This window comes from Heliangelus exortis, chromosome 6 (assembly GCF_036169615.1).
Source record: "Heliangelus exortis chromosome 6, bHelExo1.hap1, whole genome shotgun sequence".
Taxonomy (NCBI): Eukaryota; Metazoa; Chordata; class Aves; order Apodiformes; family Trochilidae; genus Heliangelus; species Heliangelus exortis.
In genome coordinates, this window is record NC_092427.1 from 11,966,854 (window position 1) to 11,983,242 (window position 16,389).

The 16,389-nt window shown below is 39.5% G+C and overlaps 1 protein-coding gene and 1 long non-coding RNA gene across 33 annotated transcripts in view; one reads left to right on the top strand and one right to left on the bottom strand.

The window, feature by feature from the left end:
• Positions 1-16,389, top strand: part of CLASP1 (cytoplasmic linker associated protein 1) — a 175,972-nt gene that overhangs the window by 149,602 nt on the left and 9,981 nt on the right. For 16 of the 32 annotated variants that reach the window (XM_071746707.1, XM_071746695.1, XM_071746693.1 and 13 more), the window contains 5 exons: positions 3,710-3,826; positions 7,398-7,548; positions 8,573-8,819; positions 9,585-9,778; positions 11,001-11,129. In XM_071746707.1, the coding sequence (XP_071602808.1) occupies positions 3,710-3,826; positions 7,398-7,548; positions 8,573-8,819; positions 9,585-9,778; positions 11,001-11,129 (838 nt within the window). The remainder of the gene's footprint in view (positions 1-3,709; positions 3,827-7,397; positions 7,549-8,572; positions 8,820-9,584; positions 9,779-11,000; positions 11,130-16,389) is intronic. The other 16 variants (XM_071746704.1, XM_071746713.1, XM_071746715.1 and 13 more) reach the window with 3 other exon arrangements.
• Positions 12,313-13,409, bottom strand: LOC139797473 (uncharacterized). Its single transcript, XR_011726482.1, has 2 exons — positions 13,199-13,409; positions 12,313-12,629 (listed from the first exon to the last, which is right to left on the bottom strand). It is a non-coding gene; the product is annotated as an uncharacterized lncRNA (long non-coding RNA).

Here is a 16,389-nt window from a genome sequence, read left to right on the forward strand (position 1 = left end):
AACAGAGGTTTTGTTAAGAAATTTAGTGGAATTGTTTCAGAGGAATGGCTCCGACTATTTTGCTCCCTTTTTGACTGGTTGAGCATTGTTGCCTTGCTGATTTCTGACATGGGAAATTATAAAGTGAAATATGTCTCCCATGTGGTTACATTGTGGCTTTGATGGCCACATTTGCATGTGGCACCTATTTTATAAATCCATGACCTTTTACCATGCTTTTTGGGTTTGCCACTGGGACACATTTGTGTTTTGTCACTTCACTCAGTGTTTTTCAGTTTGACTCTGCATTCTTTTCACCTCTTGATGTCAGGATGCATGTATCAAAATACTGATTAAATCATTCATCTTCATACTTTGTTGCTGCTGTTGTTTTCTACCATTTTGGGTTAAGGAACTGGAGTGCTTTTTCTGCTTGTGATACATTCTTGAGGAATAGTTATAGAGCATGTAATTTCAGAGCATTCTGCCAGTAAGTTGAAAAGGCCAAACTGCCACTGGAGCAGAGTTACAGGAATTCTCTTCAGTAAAAAAAAAAAATTCCTTCAATTTCCTATGTAGTTCTTGGAGTTGTTGATCTAGAAATTAAGGTGTCTTCAAGAAGTGTATCCTGCTTCCTTGCTGGATTTAATTATTCAAGAGTCATGTGTAAAAGTTACTCTTTGTTAATAGTTGAAGGTGGAAGCTGTTGTAAAAGCCCTTTGGAATATTCAGGGGAGAAGGTCTAATTTGGGGGGTAAATGATCTCTGAATAGTAGCTGCAGATTGTTAACAGGAGCAGAAAAGATGGTGACAAATACTGCAAATCAGTGGCAGTGGCTTCTGAGGCTTCGCTGGACTTCATCCTTCTTGAAAATGTCTTGTGTTGCACAGCTTGAGCATGGTCCTGGCTTACAGAACAAGGGAGAATTTAGCTGTTTCCAGAATTTGTGGTCATCCTTCTTTCAGAAGAGTAAGGTATGCTGCAGTGTTGCAGTTGTTGGTATAGATGCTGCTGTGTCATGTTTCCATCACAAATGCTTGTCATTTGCTGTTCAGCAGTGATGTAAAATGGGACTCTTCTCTCTAAGACTTGCAAAATGAGTGCACATGAATATTCTCATAGCAGTGTAAAAGGATAAAGATGCCCAAAGATTATCTGCTTTTCCCTCCTCTGAAATCAGGCTTGGCTTTAACTTTTAATGGGACCTACTGCCCTGAAGGGTTATACCCAGGTTGTTTGCCCATTGATTCCTGGGGTGCTCCATGTGCTGAGAGGCCCTGCTTTCCTTGTCTATCCCTGTCTTGAATGGGAAGCCTGGCTGTAGTCAATTGGAAGATTATCTTCAGTTCTTTATGCCAGCTTTGGTTTTGAAGATTATACTTTTCTTTGAATTTCTTTGTGATGTACATATTGGAAGAATCATGTACATGTCTTGGGGGCTGAGATATGTATAGAAAGGATACTTTGGGTCCTGTAGGAATATAGAAATGCTGATAAGCATAGTTGCTTCCCATGTTACTGATGGTTTGTGGGCAATATTAATCAGCAAGGCTTTATTGATACTGAATTTCTACAGTATATGTGCCATTGCCCTTAGGTGATATTACTTCTCCCATGTTACTGCCAGTACAACTGAATTTTAGATCACTGATTTTAAAAAAATTTTTATGTGTATGTGTATTTGAGCTCCCTGAATAGATTTTGAATGTTTTGGTTGAACTGGACTTTGCAAACAACTAATTTCCCTATCAGGATGATAACGTCGGCTTAAGTATTTCCTGATGTTAATGTCCAGCTTTCAGGGCCTTGGGCAGGGTCCTTTCTTCTGCTTTCATTTGCTCTATCCAGTTCTGCTTCATGGTCATTAAAACATATCCACTGCATCTGTGATTTACTTCTGCATTGTACTTGCTTTTTTTGTCTTGACATTTCTAGCTTTTGGGGAGAGGAGTTATGGAGGATAGACATGTTTTCTGAAGAAGAAAAGCAAGAGAGGGTACTTGGAAAGACTAAAAATAGTAGGAAGAAAACCAGACTTCTGACTGAAAGAATATTTCCTGGGTAATGCTCAGATGAATGGCTTGACTTTCTGTTGTACAGAGAAAATCTTATGACATTTAGTAAATTATATATCGTATGACAAAAAGGAAGGTTGTGAAGTCATCCTGTGTAGGAATACTGTTCTGAAGGCAGATTAACTTCTGCAAATGCAAACGTTCCATTCAGATTGTGAATTTTCACCTAGAGTTTTGTAGGAATATTTGAAGGAATATTAAATTAATAGGTCTGCCCTACTGTTTCTGCCTTTAGTAGCCCAGAAACCTGTGTGTTGTTGCAATTACTAACACATACACACACACACACACACACATGATTTAGTCCTTCAAAGACATCTAGAGGAAATGCGTCAAAATAAAAGTATAACAATTTTGGTTGACTATGTAAGTTTACATGCTTATTTTTTCAATGACTAGAAAATAAGATTTAGTAAGTTGAGCAAGGCAGGTCAAGGGAAAAGAATTAAAATGAGCCACCCACCTTATACAATAAAGAGAAGCCTACATTGTTTGGTGTCCAGTTTGCAGGTAGGGGAGACGTGAGCTATGGGACTTCTGATCAGCAGTTGGGTGTCTCTTGTGTTTCCATAATAGTTGCATGTAATAGCTATGGTTTTGGATGGCTGGTTAATGGGTGAATTTCTTGACACCACTCTTCAGGAGAGTTTTTAACTGACTTTGCTGCTGTTTCCACTGGAGCAATTCTTGTTTTGCCACTTCTGATCTTGCAGTATCTTTCACTTGCATATACACAAATGTGACTTTCTAAGACAGTGTACTTAAACTTAATAGAAACAAAGTGGTGTCCTGAATACTCCAGCAGCTCAAGGATTTATATTCTCATTGAGAGGATAGATTTGAAAATCTGTGTCCTATAATGGGAACAGGACAAGAGCAAAGATTAGACAAATAGGCACAATTGCCTTGACCCAAAGGCACAGAATCAAACAGTAACTGGAAGAGGCTTGTGGAAATTAGATGAGATATCTGAATGGACTTAGAGGCTGGTTTCATCCAGTCTTCCCAGGTTTGTCTGCTCACACCTGGGCCAAGTCCCCAATTTACAATATACAGTATAGACCCTAGTCTGACTTTCACTTGCTGCATATTTGGAATAAGTTTGAATTTGGTGAGAAAGGATCAGATCCTAAGTGCTGCAAAGGTTTGTTGATTGCACAGGGCCTGGCTGCAGGCTCTTACAGAGGTGCTGGGAGCTAAATTTGATAAACTACTTTTGGATGTTCGGGGAAAAAATAAACTGGAGCTTTTGTGTCTTTGAAGGAAATCCTATTGCTTGCAAATACCTGCTCAGAGTTTGAATGAAAATGTGTGGTCAGAGATTGTTCACTTGGAGCATTTAAAGAGTTGTTCATAGAAGCCATAGATATTTGTAAAATTTACTGGTTAGTACAAGGAAGGACTATTCTTCAGTGAACTATATCATTATGTAGGAGTAAAAATGGAAATTGATAATAAAGGCCAAAACAATGACTTACAGGGCCCAATGGAGTATTCTTGTTTAATTTTGTTTCTATTAATTTTTTTCTCTCTCCAAGGCAGCATGACAGCACTAAGCCACTCAGATTATAGTTTCTTTTTTTTTTTCTTTTTTTTTTTCCCTCCCTCTCCTTTCTCTGTTTTTTCTCTTTCTTTTCTCTTCTGATCACGGCAGTCGGTTCTGGGGTTGGAGTGCAGATGGGCTGTCGAAGCACCCCCCTCCCCTTTCTCAGCCTAACTCCATCCCCACTGCTCCTTCCCACAAGACTTTCAGACGCTCTTACTCTCCCAGGTAACAAGCTACCTGTTAAACCAACTTGTCTGAGGTGTCACAGTATTATTTCCCTTTCTCACTGTGGAATTTGTTCAAATGTGGGCAATGATTTGCAGAGCCTTTGGTTGGAAAAGGAAAAGAGATGACAAGAGCTTTCAGGGGAGGAAGGTGGCAGGCAGCCACTTGCTGACACTTGGAAAAGGTGGAGTTTTCCAAACTTTTCCTCCCTGCCAGGTTTCCAGAATGGATGTTATGTTTCACGTTTGGTTCCCAATGCAGAACACAGTTGCTGAGCACTTTCAGCGGGCCCTGGTTGAATTATGAGAGTGCAGGGTGACTTTCAACTTGGCTGTACTGTGCAAGCAGCATGTGAGTACTTTCAAACAGGCTAATACAGCTCAGCAGTGATTTCACATCTGTGGCAGTGAATATTTGTAGGACAATAAACATCTTGGAAATTTATAGTATTGAAATTAAATCTTGCAGGAAGTACAATTTTAGAGGCTACCAATTACTAATTTGGACACCTTTTTCCTCCTTTGCCCTCATATTTTGTTCCAAACTGCATTCAGACTTTTAAACAGCATACCAAACTAAAACTATATAGTGGTTTTAGTAAAAAACCCTTCTAAATTAAAGTTTAGTTTGTCACACCTTTATGCTAAATTCCTTGGATTTTTTAAAGTTTATACGTTCTCAGTAGGCTTTCCATAGATGTGGTTTCTCCTGACTTAAATACACCTATTACCTGAGGAAGGACTATAAATAGACTTCCCTTGAAGCAAGAAAATGTTAAAAAAAAAAAACTATTGGAAGAAAAGCAAACAAATTCTTCTTTGAGGGCTCAAAATCTAGGAAACTGATGTCTGAGGGAGAAAACAGAATCCTATACTCTGTAGCTATATGAATACCTGCAGAATTTAAATCTTATATCAGCTTTCTAAGTATTCCAGGACACCAGGAGATCTGTGGAAAAGATCCATGTTGATTTTTAGCTTTAAACCTGTTGAGAATTTGTTTCCTCCTTTCAAAAGCTGACACCAAGGTTTGAAATAATTTGGCATATATTGCAGCCCAGAGCCTGAAAGTGCAAGGAGGTGGGTTACTGTGTACTGCTTGAGAATCCTGAACTGTTGATTACTAACATGTAGTTTTGATTGGAAACTGAATAATAGTTTATGGACGTAATTATGTCAGAGTGGAAAATTGCCAAATTGTTTCCTGGTAAACTTGTAGAGAGCTGCATTGTTTTAGTGCAGAAGAAGATGGAAAATAATGTTGTGACATCCCTAAACACTGCTCATCTCTACTTACTTCTTATTCATCCTGTGACTTTCCTCTAGTCTTCTGCATGGGTCATATTTTTTTTTCCATATGTACCTTTTTTTTTTTCCCCTGAAAGGTGGGTGTAGTTTCATTTGATTTTTATTCCCCCCCATTGTGTTGTCTGTGAAGTATTCCAGCACACATACTGTCAATAGATGTGTGTGTTCACGTGTAGACTTTTTATTAATGTTGAACACTGCCATAATGTGATCTTCTGAACAGGCTTATTCTTGAAATAAGATTCTTCATACTTTTATTAAAATGTGGTTTTGTGCTTTGAAAAATCCATCAGATTAGTGGCTCTTTGAGAAATTGCCATAGTCCTGTAGCATTGCAGTCTGTACTTGTATCTATTCTTTGGTAGTATTGTAGGGCAAAATGATCCTTGAGGAAAGAAGCAATAGTTGTAGCAGAAGATTTAGTGTCAGTATATCTGTGAGTATTTAGCATGGAATTCATTGTGTGATGTTTGGTAAGTTATGTCATCTCTTGGTGTGGGTACCTGCATATAGTCACATATATACCTTTTCAAATGATGATTTCATGGCTTACTTGACCATTGAGAGAAGAACCCCCCAAGATCTGTTGTTTAAATGAGCTGAAAATTAATATTTTTGAGGTTATATGAAACAAAGATTGTCCTATCCCTGCCTGATGTTTATAATGAATCTAAGAACTGCATTCACTTTTGTCTGGAAAGCCATCACAGTGCAGTAGTGTCATTCGGCTGCCTGAAAAGCCCTGAATACTTTGACTTCTGTAGGTTTATAACCAGCTTTTGTTTCCTGATCTTGGTCTGTTCTTTAAGTGTTTCTCTTTCTGGGCTGACAGACACTGTTCAGAGTGTGGGAGTTGTTCTTTGGTCTCTTTGCCAGAATCCATGGTGCTGATACTGTGTGAGTTTAGAGCAGGCTCATTGCTTGGGAGCCAGGGAGTGTGACTATTTTCACTGTGTTAATCCCAAAGGATCTGGGCAACACCACTCTTGTCCTCTGTCTGAAGTTCTTGATTTTCTTCCAGAAAAAAAAAGTAGTGGTTCTAGATACTAAACATCTTACTTTTAGTTTTGTTGAAAATAATAGTTGTGTGCCCAGGATTCAGTAAAGCATTTTCTGGTTTGTTTTGGTATTTTTCCCACTCCCCTCACAGGGAATTTTCCTTTTGTGGAAAAGGAATACAGCTCTTTGTTCAGCCATTCTCCTTCAAGCCCATCCTGTCATCCTTCCCCAGCAGTTAAGAAATAGTAATTCACCCCTGTAGGGAGCCACTTCTTGCCATTTATTGACAAACAACTTGATGTAAATGTCTCAAATTCTTTTGGGTTTTTTTTGTTTCTGGCTCTGCTAAGATCCGGGACACCCCCAGAGAAATTGTTCTCAGTTACTGGGTCTCTTCATTAAATCTGTCTTGGAAAACTGATTGTTGTGAAAATTCAACTTCTCCTAGATAGAGCAAATCCCTGCCCATAATGCCTTTTCATTTTCTCCAGGCTTGTCAGAGCTTCTATTTCTAGCCACATCTTTTCATATCATCTGTCCCTGCATGCCAGCCATTTTTTCATGGAACTTAATTTTGGATGACTCCTCAAGGAATCCCAAAACTTATGTGGCTTTATGCTGCTGAGGAATTTCTGAGGAGCAGATAGACTGCAAGAAAGCATCACTCTTGGGTTGAGAGAATTCCCAAACTTAGGCTCAGTACATTTTGAAATACATCTTTTATCAAGGCATCATGCAAGTGGTTTTGGTTTTACTACTCTATAAATGAAAAAGTGACATGCTAGACTAAGTTTTACATCAAGGTACGTTTTTCTTTCCATTTAAATCTGTCACATTTGAATCCATTGATAGAATATATTTGATGCATTGTGAAACTCAAATTTCATCGATTTAATTTCCAGTAGTTGTTACAGTCCTTTGAGTTCTCACAGTGATTTTTTTTTTTTTTTAATTTTCCTGTTTTTTAAATAATGACACTATCATTCTGGGAATATGTTTTTTGTTTGTTTACAGATGCTAGCACACTCACTGCTGTGTAATGTAGCAAACAGTCAAACAGTAGACCTGAGTTTCTCTTGGATTAAGCCCTGTTTGAAGGGAGACTCAGACCTGAAGTCTGCTTTGGTTCCATCTGTAATTTTTTACAAGTCACTGCTAGAAAGGGTGCACCAAATCATCAGTCTCTGACTTGGCATTGTTTTTGTTAACAGTCAAGAGCAAATTCCAATTTCATATGTAACATTTCATATACGTTTGGTCTTTAGTATGCTGGATTATGACACGGAGAACCTAAATTCTGATGAAATCTACAGCTCTCTTCGTGGAGTCACAGAAGCAATTGAAAAATTTAGTTTCCGTAGTCAAGAGGACCTGAATGAGCCAATCAAACGTGATGGAAAGAAAGACTGTGACATTGTAAGTATTCCATCAGTTGATGTGCCTGGATAGATACAATTTTAAAATACTGTGTTTAAACCTGACTTTGGATTGTTAGTGTATAAAATCCAGTTGTTCCTTCTGTATTCTTGCAAGTGTCTTTGGTTTATTGGTTGCTAAATTCTTATACCTAACTTATGAGACCCCACTAATGCAGTCCTTTTGAACTCCAGCGTCCTGTGAAACGTGCTTATTGGGTTTCTGTGGGAGGAAACTGCTTGTGTTCCTCAGGATCAGCAAGGCTCAGTAGTGGCTTTTTCACTGTGTATAGTCAGGTCTGTAATGGGATATGTTGGTTCTTAAAATTCAGGTGAGGATGCTTTCCCTCAGAGGCTTCTTAAATAATTTGATGGGTAGGAAGGACCCAGAGTCACTCTGAATGCACAGTTCATAAGGTACCTTATGCTGCATGAATGGTTACAGAATTACCTAATGTGTGAGATGCTGTTGGTTTTAATTAAACACATGGACTTCAGAATTTACAGGAATCTTAAAAGAATGTCCCTTTTGGGTCCCTTCCAAACAGAGGCATTCTAAGATCCTATGACATTCTTGCTTCCTTTCTAAGAGAGCAAGTTTAGGTTAGAAGATCAAGTTAGTGTTCAAGGCAAAAAATTCTTGGTCAGAGATATTTCTTCAGGACCCTTCAGTTGTTCATTTCATGTTAGCTTCCTAAACATCATCCAGTCTTCTCTATCAGTGTGTTGTGTAATAACATGACCATGATGTTGCTTCATTGTCCTTTCTTAGAAAACTGGTCCCTGTTCTAGAGCCCAGTTTTGGCAATATTAACTTAGAATCAGGAATAATGAGATACTTTTGGAAGTTGTAGTTACACACAGTTGTAGTTGCGTAAGGGAAAGAGTTGGTAATCTAAGTTTTGCTCAAGGATTATGTACATGTAAACAGTTGTATGCTGCTTCATGTTGGTGGGTGAACCTCAAAGGAACTACAGCTTCCACAGAATTTGAGTGCTCATGTCTTTTCTCTGTTTTCTCCCCAGGTGTCTCGAGATGGTGGCCTCGCTGTGCCCACCAGTGATGTCCGTGGAAGTAGCGACACTGTGGAAGGTGGAAGGATGGCTCTGGATAACAAAACCTCACTGCTTAACACCCAGCCTCCTCGCGCCTTTTCAGGGCCACGTGCTCGAGAATATAACCCCTATCCTTATGCTGACACAATTAGCACTTATGACAAGACTGCCCTGAAGGAAGCAGTGTTTGATGATGACATGGATCAGCTTCGGGATGGTTTGTATCAGTACAAATCATAAAACTGCAGGCAGCTTGGTCTGTTTCTGGTGTATCTGTGTGTGGGCAGTGCTCTTAGATACATGCTTGCTCACAGGAACACAGAACAACATGGGTTGTGTGTTACTTTGCATTGGAGTCAAGGCTTGATATGAAATATTGTGTTTTCTCACATACCAGCAGAACTTGATCTGTGGTTATTAAGAAAATGTTTTATTGCAGTTTTAATTTTGCTTTACTTAGAGTTTCTTTCAAAGTAGTCCCTTAAGCACCCAAATGAATCTGTAGAAATGTTGTTTTAACTCTGCAAACCAAAATGCCTTACTCAGTAGAAGTTACTGAACATTTCACTTAATTTAAGAGATGCTGTACCTTAGCTTTGTTCTTTTGCAGTACACTGGTGAGTCACTGTACTTGGATCTAAAGGTCATTTATGTAATCACTGGTTCTGGGGGTGTGTGTGTGTGTATGGGAAAAACTGCGGCAGTTCTCATCTTGTAGAAGTAATTATTGGAACTGGATGAAATTCAATCATCAGCTCTTCCTGGTTCATTGGAAGCCACGTGCAGATTCATGAGCTGTGTCATAAACTCATGTGAAATTGTGGGCTAGTCAGACTCTCTTGCTGGCTTGAATGAAGCCAGCTGGCATTTGATGTATTTTGGGGCCTTGTTAGATACACTTTGTTCTCCAGAGGGTCAGTAATCTTGGCATCTTTGATCTTTGTCCCTGTTTCCCCAAATGATTTGCTGCCATTTGTCCTAGAAGTACCCATTGACCACTCAGATTTGGTGGCTGATCTTCTGAAAGAGCTCTCCAACCACAATGAGCGGGTGGAGGAGCGGAAAGGAGCTCTCCTGGAATTGCTGAAGATCACAAGGGAAGATAATCTTGGAGTTTGGGAGGAACATTTCAAAACCATTCTGCTCTTGCTGCTGGAAACACTTGGAGATAAAGATGTGAGATGTAGATTTTTTCTTCATTCTCCTGTACCTTGCTTCATCCAGGGTTCCTCCACACTGGTTTAAATGAAACCTACATTTCCATGGCATCTCATCAGTGATGCCGTGCTGCTCCTTATTTCTTTTGAAGGCTGATGACTCTCCTTTCATTTTCAGTATATTTAATGATGAATTTTAAGCTACTCTGAAGTGTCCTGTTATTTCACACTCCCTCCAGAGTGGTAGTAACAAATAACTAGGAGTTCAACTAGTCTCAGAAAAGAAGTTATCTTCTAATCTTGTTCAAAAACTTTTTATAAGGACATGTAGCAATAGGATTATGGGATAACTAGAAGAGGGTAAATTCAGGTTAGCCATTAGGAAGAAATCCTTTATTATGAGGGTGCTGAGACACTGGAACACATTGCCCAGTGATGATGTGGGTGCCCCATCTATGGAAGTGTGCAAGGCCAGGTTGGGTGGGTCTTTGAGCAACCTGGTCTAATGGGAGATGTCCCTGCCTGTGCAGGGTGGTTGCTACTGCCTGTGAGTTTTGCAGATCAATAGTGAAGGGAATGTTTCAGAAGTTATAGAGTGAAGCAAGTATTTCTCTGCTGAAATGATAGAATCTATTTGGAGTGGCCACAGGCCAAAAACGTAATGTAACAGTTATGAAATGGAAGCAGGTGTTATAAATCCCTTCTGCTAATTATCCTTTTGATGTAAAGGATTAACACATAGGTCAATCTTGACTCCAATTGAACCTGACTGTTCTTGAAAGGAATTTCCATAGGTGTTACAGGAAGTGGATCAATTTTACTGCATTAGTATATGAGAAAGTTTTGTTGCATTGATGGAGCCCAGTTTGATCTCCACAAAGCTAAGCAAAAGAGGGAAGGGCAAAGCAAATATAATCTGAGCTGCTTTATAGATGCATGTAATGCAGACATGAAGCTTTGGGTACAAATTTGTAGTTCATCGGCAGAAAACTATGGGATTTATAAAGTAGAATCATTCTGATTCTTTCTTGTACCTGTGACAGCAGTTGGTTTGTAAATTTTTGTGCAAAAACAAGCGAGGAAACCAGTTCTGAATTCTAGTTACACTGATTACACTGCTCACTCCACTGGAGCTGGTCCAACAATGTCAGATTTCTGGTGGCATAAGGGAGCTGTGAAAATTTACTTAAAACTAGGATTTTGAGACGTGACTTTTTCTACTATGGATTTCTTTGACACAGCATTCAATAAGAGCTTTGGCACTGCGAGTCCTGAGAGAGATCTTACGGAACCAGCCGGCAAGATTCAAGAACTATGCGGAGTTGACCATCATGAAAACACTGGAAGCACACAAGGACTCCCACAAGGAGGTGAGTGATCCTTTTAGTGTTTTTACTAGGAAAGCAATATGGACCTGCTGAAGAAATGTAGGACCTGTGAGACTTAACAGGAAAACACATCGACCCCTCTTTGACAGAACAGATTTGTATTAAATATCCCATGAATGAAGAGACATGATTTCTGCATGCTGAAGCAGGGAGGGAGGAAAAAAGCCTTGAGACTGTCAGAGATATTAAAGTGGACTTGAAGCTATATGTTTTGTAGGCCACTGTTTGATCAGCTTCCCAGGATGCCCTTGCTTATTCTGGGAGAGGCAGAGACCCTGTAAAGTACATGTTTAATTTTGCAGAGCACACTGGAGGCACCGTGCTCCCTCTGTCTGTACAGGTAAGGATAAGAAATATACTGAAGAACACAAAGCCCATGTTCAAGCAGAATTGTGTGTGAAAACTGAACAGTGAACTGGTGGGTAACAGGAGGAGATGTAGACAGAGACCATGCTGCTGAAAAGAAGCTGGGACAGAGGAAGAAGTAAAGCAAAGGGGGGATTGCATTTTCCTTCTGAGAGAGAACTTGTATGTAAAACAAAGTATTCTTCTGGAGTAAAAGAAGAAGAAAGGGACATGAAGATAACATATGAAATAGAAAAAATTACATTTGAAGTCAGCCTTTTTAGACTGACTTTCTAAGGCAGATGTTTGAATCTACCTTTTGCACATTGCAAGTTTGACCTAAACATTGGAAAGTGCCACATGAATTTCTCTAGATGCCTGTGATGGCTTTGTTACCCAGGTCTCTTCACTGAAATCTAACACACTTAACTCTTCTCTGCAACAGGCTTACCCTAAACTAGCAGTTTTAAGCATCTGTGTCTGGAGAGCTTTGGCCATGAAAAAGATCATTTTATGGATAGGACTGTCCCAAAGAACTGAGGAACTGACACAATGTTATGTTAATTATATGTAGCAGAAACTGTGTTGCTTATAAATCAAAACAATGAAACAAAAAAACACCCCTAAGGAAAGAAACTAACAGGCTGGTTTTCTCTAAAATGCAGAAGTAGAAAATATTTTAATCCTTTTGTGAATGAGAACTACCATCTGACTACCTTCCTCTCTAAATCAAAGAGTCTTTGCACTCCTGCCATTTTCAGTTCAGAGTAATAAGAAGCAGTTGTAAATTGATTTCCTGATAAAGCAGTCAGACAAAACATTGTGTTCTGAAGGAGTGCCTTTTATTGGCAAGTTTTCCTGGTTGCATACTTCTCAGCTCACCTTGACTCAGTGCCCTTTCTATTTTTTTTTTCCTGAGTGTCCTCCAAAACTTCAGTTTCTAGCAGGACCTTTCCAGGTTGTATCTGGCATTGTTTTTAATGCCCCTCAGAACTCAGTGTCCTCATGGGACTGGTGGGTTTTATAGAAATCAAGCACAACATTGAAAACATCATGATAATTCCTTTTTAGTCCCCTCACTGTGTTCTTCATGCTCGTTGTATGGAAAGGTTCTTCTGGGTTTGCATGAGGTGCCTCCTGAAGAAAAGCAGAGAAGAGTAAGGTTTTGCTACAGAGAAAGCAAAGATCAGGTCAGGAATGAAGAGATGTGAGTTAAGGTACTTCTTTATAGAAGAAGAATTCTATATTACTATCAGCAGGTAGCTACTGTGCTGTACATACCGTTGTAAATCAAAAGCATGCTCTTCTGTAGCATCTTTAGCATTAAAAATATGGCATTTGCAACTTCTGCAGTGAGACCTTTGAGTGACAGCTGTCAGATCAGGATGCTCCCATATTGCTGTCTGTTGCTAAACAGTTGTGTGTCTGTATTTAAGTGGTGACAGATAATCCAGTGGTGCTAGATTTTATGTATGTGTTTTTTCTTATCTCTGTGTAAATGAGGCTCTCGGAACCATGATGCAGGCTATGAAAGGCATAATCTGTCTGTTAGTAGTTTGAGAATATCAGCATTCATGAAGTTAAGAAAGGTTTCCCAACCTGCAGTTGGATATCTACATGAGCTTAAGATATACCTGGAAACATGCTTTAGGTATTTTTACCTGTATCTGGGGCTTGCTGATTCAGTTAAGCCTGTGAATAATTACCTGAGAGTCCTCAAGTTGGTCAGACTCATAGCCCTGGGCCAGAAGGTCACAAGTTACCATCCCGTGGCAGCCCTCGAGCTTGCTCTCACTGCTGACTTTGCAGCACTGATCTGCTCAGGAGGGTTGGAGGAGCTGCCCTTTGACTTGATCCTACTGAGTAGGAGATTACATGAAGATTCACTGGTTTGTGATTGAAGGGTGCTTTCAAAGAACAGCTGAACAAGGAAAGGGAACATCTCAGTGGCCTGTTCTACAGTTTTCTTTTTCACTAAATCAGAACAATATTAAATGCAGTGGTACACTGCTCTTAGACTACATCAAATCTTTCTCTAGATTGTAAAAACTATTTCAAGGAACAATGCTATATAATTTGGTTAGGAACATTCTAATCCTTGTGCCAGTGATGGCCTGACAGAACATCATTCTAGGGTTTATTAATTTCTAGGCTTCTGCCTTGTAGTAGAAGACAGGAATGACCCTTGTTTATGTTTTGGCTTGCAAGCATGCTGTGTTAGTTAGCAGAAAATTACTGTTTTGAGTGAGGTGTATCCATTTCAGTCCTTCTTACCTGAGTCTCCTCTCCAGCACAGGGACTGCTAATGGCCCCAAGTTGCTGCTCACATTTTCCATTGCACATGACCCATGAACAATCAGTCTAAAGTGACCAAGCAAAGAGAGTTTGAAGAGGAGCCCAGTACAGAACAGTTAATCTCTGGCACTGTCTCCGATAAGTCATTGTACTAAAAGTCAGTTCTCTGGAAATCAAGGAGGTTCATTTGTCTAACCAAATTGCAATATTGCTCCTGTTCAGCATGGCCAGGAAGGATCAAATAACAAATTATAACCAACGCATTCAGCAACCAGCAAATACCACCCCTTTCTCCAACTGAGTGCCAATATCTAGTTAAATATCTGAAACAAAAGGGTGTGTGGCTTTATTCCAGATTATATAATTGGAAGTATCAAAGCAGTGTTAGCACAGTTAGATATTTTAGGATGCCTGGATGATTGGCTCTTTTTCTTAGTTCAAGCAGAAGTCTTTAGACAGTTGGATCTCTGCCATGGTTAGAACTCTTTTGCCTTCTGTCACTTGAATGCAAGGTCTAGGATCAGTGGAGCAGCAGAGCTAAGAGCACCACTTCTCTTCTCAGGGACACAGGAAAGGAAAACTTGGAACATGCAGTTGGATGCTGAGCCATTTCTTATTGTGAGTGCAAATGGATGAGACTGGCAAAGCATACACTTCACGAGGGATTTGAAATTAATGTAACCCTAGGTTACTGACTAGAAGACGCTGGGTTGGGACCCATGTTAAGTTTGCATTTTTTTAACTTCAGCCTTCTTTTTCTACTGTTTTTATTTTAACAGTCTGTGCAGTGCTTTTGATTTAATGGAGGTGATGTGAAGAGTCAAGCCTGCTTCAATCATAACTGTAAATATTTATGGGGGTTGACATGTAAATGCCTTTCACTTACTTTTGGAGCATTAGAACATAATTGAAGTTGTGGATGGTATTAAATCTTGTTGATTTTTATCACTCTTTGTTTGGAGTTGTTTGGAAGAGAACCATCTTTCTGTTGCCAATTAGTTAATATTAACTCATTTGTTCCAGTGTAGTTACTCACCCATAACTAAGGAGAGATACTGCCTGCTGACCCAATACCATTGATGTGACATTGCTGCAGATTTGAACCAGCAGAATAAATTCTTATTATTGAGCACATTAAACCACAAATAGTTCATTATCTTGGGAAACAAAATGAAAATCGTAGATAGCTAATTCCCTGCTTCTGTCTCTGCCACTCTGCTTTTCTCTGCAACTAAGTCTGTAGCCCTAGCTGCTGATGAGTATTTTCTGTGTGTAAGGAGAGGATATTGTGCCATGCCTTAATATCTAATTTTGTTGTTTTATTATACAGAAGGTTCATAAGCATAATAAGGATGTAACGTTCTTTGTTGTAATGCTCTAAGAGGATGAAAAAGAAGAAATTGCAGCTATCCGTTAGCTGCAGGTAATTGTCACTACCTTGCTGAGGTGCTTTTAAGGTGGCCTCTGACATTCATAGGTTGATTTGCAACTGTCCCCTAATGCTCGTATGATCTATGCAGGTTTCTGCAAAATGTAGCCTACTGAAGAAAAGCACTAAATGATCACAGTCTTTTAGGCTAATTGATACATAGTCTATGCTGGAAGCTACTAAGTGCTACAGCTTAGCCGTTGTTATTGTTTCATAGTTTATGTTCATGTGGTTTTTTCTGGTTCTCAATACATTTAAAATATTTCATGCACAGATGTAAATCTGCTTCATCTCTTCTGAATCCTTTATAACAATCACATTGTTTTTTCATTGCTTAGCACTCCCCATGGCTGAGTCCACTTCCTGCTTTGAAACCAAGTTCTTAATTGTTTGTTCCTGTCTGGAACAGACTGTAAAGCCTTCAGGGATGGGAGTTTTCCTGGCTAGGTATTGGTTAAGCCTTTATCCCCTCAAGCTTAGATTATGCAGACTTTAAGTAACCAGCTCTAGGTGGCAAAAATTGGCTCAAAAACATAGCTGCATGCTTTGTAAGCTTGAAAACAAAACCTTGTTCTTCTGCTTAATAAAATTCTGTGGTGCCCTTTGTGTTTCACAATAGTGTACAGAGTCTTTAGGTTTTCCTTGGGGTTTACCCTTTAGAAACCCCTTAGAAAGCTGCTGCATATTCACCAGGAGATTACTACAGTCAAGCTGCTTGTTGCAGCCATCAGGCAGCCAACAATAACTGTAATGCACTGAGTAACAGCTGAGCAGAAGAAATTATGTGGAAGAGATGGCATCTTGTGTCTGGATACCTTAAAAGTACAGGATCCCATGGCTGCAGTGCATTGTCAACTAAGCAAGCCAGTGGGAATTGCCATCCAAAGTTTGTCCAGTAAATTTTGTGGAGCATCCCTGATGCCAATGGGCTTTTCTTTTAGAAGGGGAAGGGATCTCTGTCAGGTTACTGTGTAGATCAGCATGTTCCTAATACTCATCCTCAATATCCCCTTCAATATTCCCTCCCATTGATATTAGAATTTCAAGTGTATATTCTTGGGACCATCTCACCTGCTACTTTGAAGCTTACTCTTTTATAGCATTAAAGATGATGTTGTTAGAGGGGAACAGTCTGCTTGTGTTCTGCACCTCTCTGTCTTCATGCACGTGAAT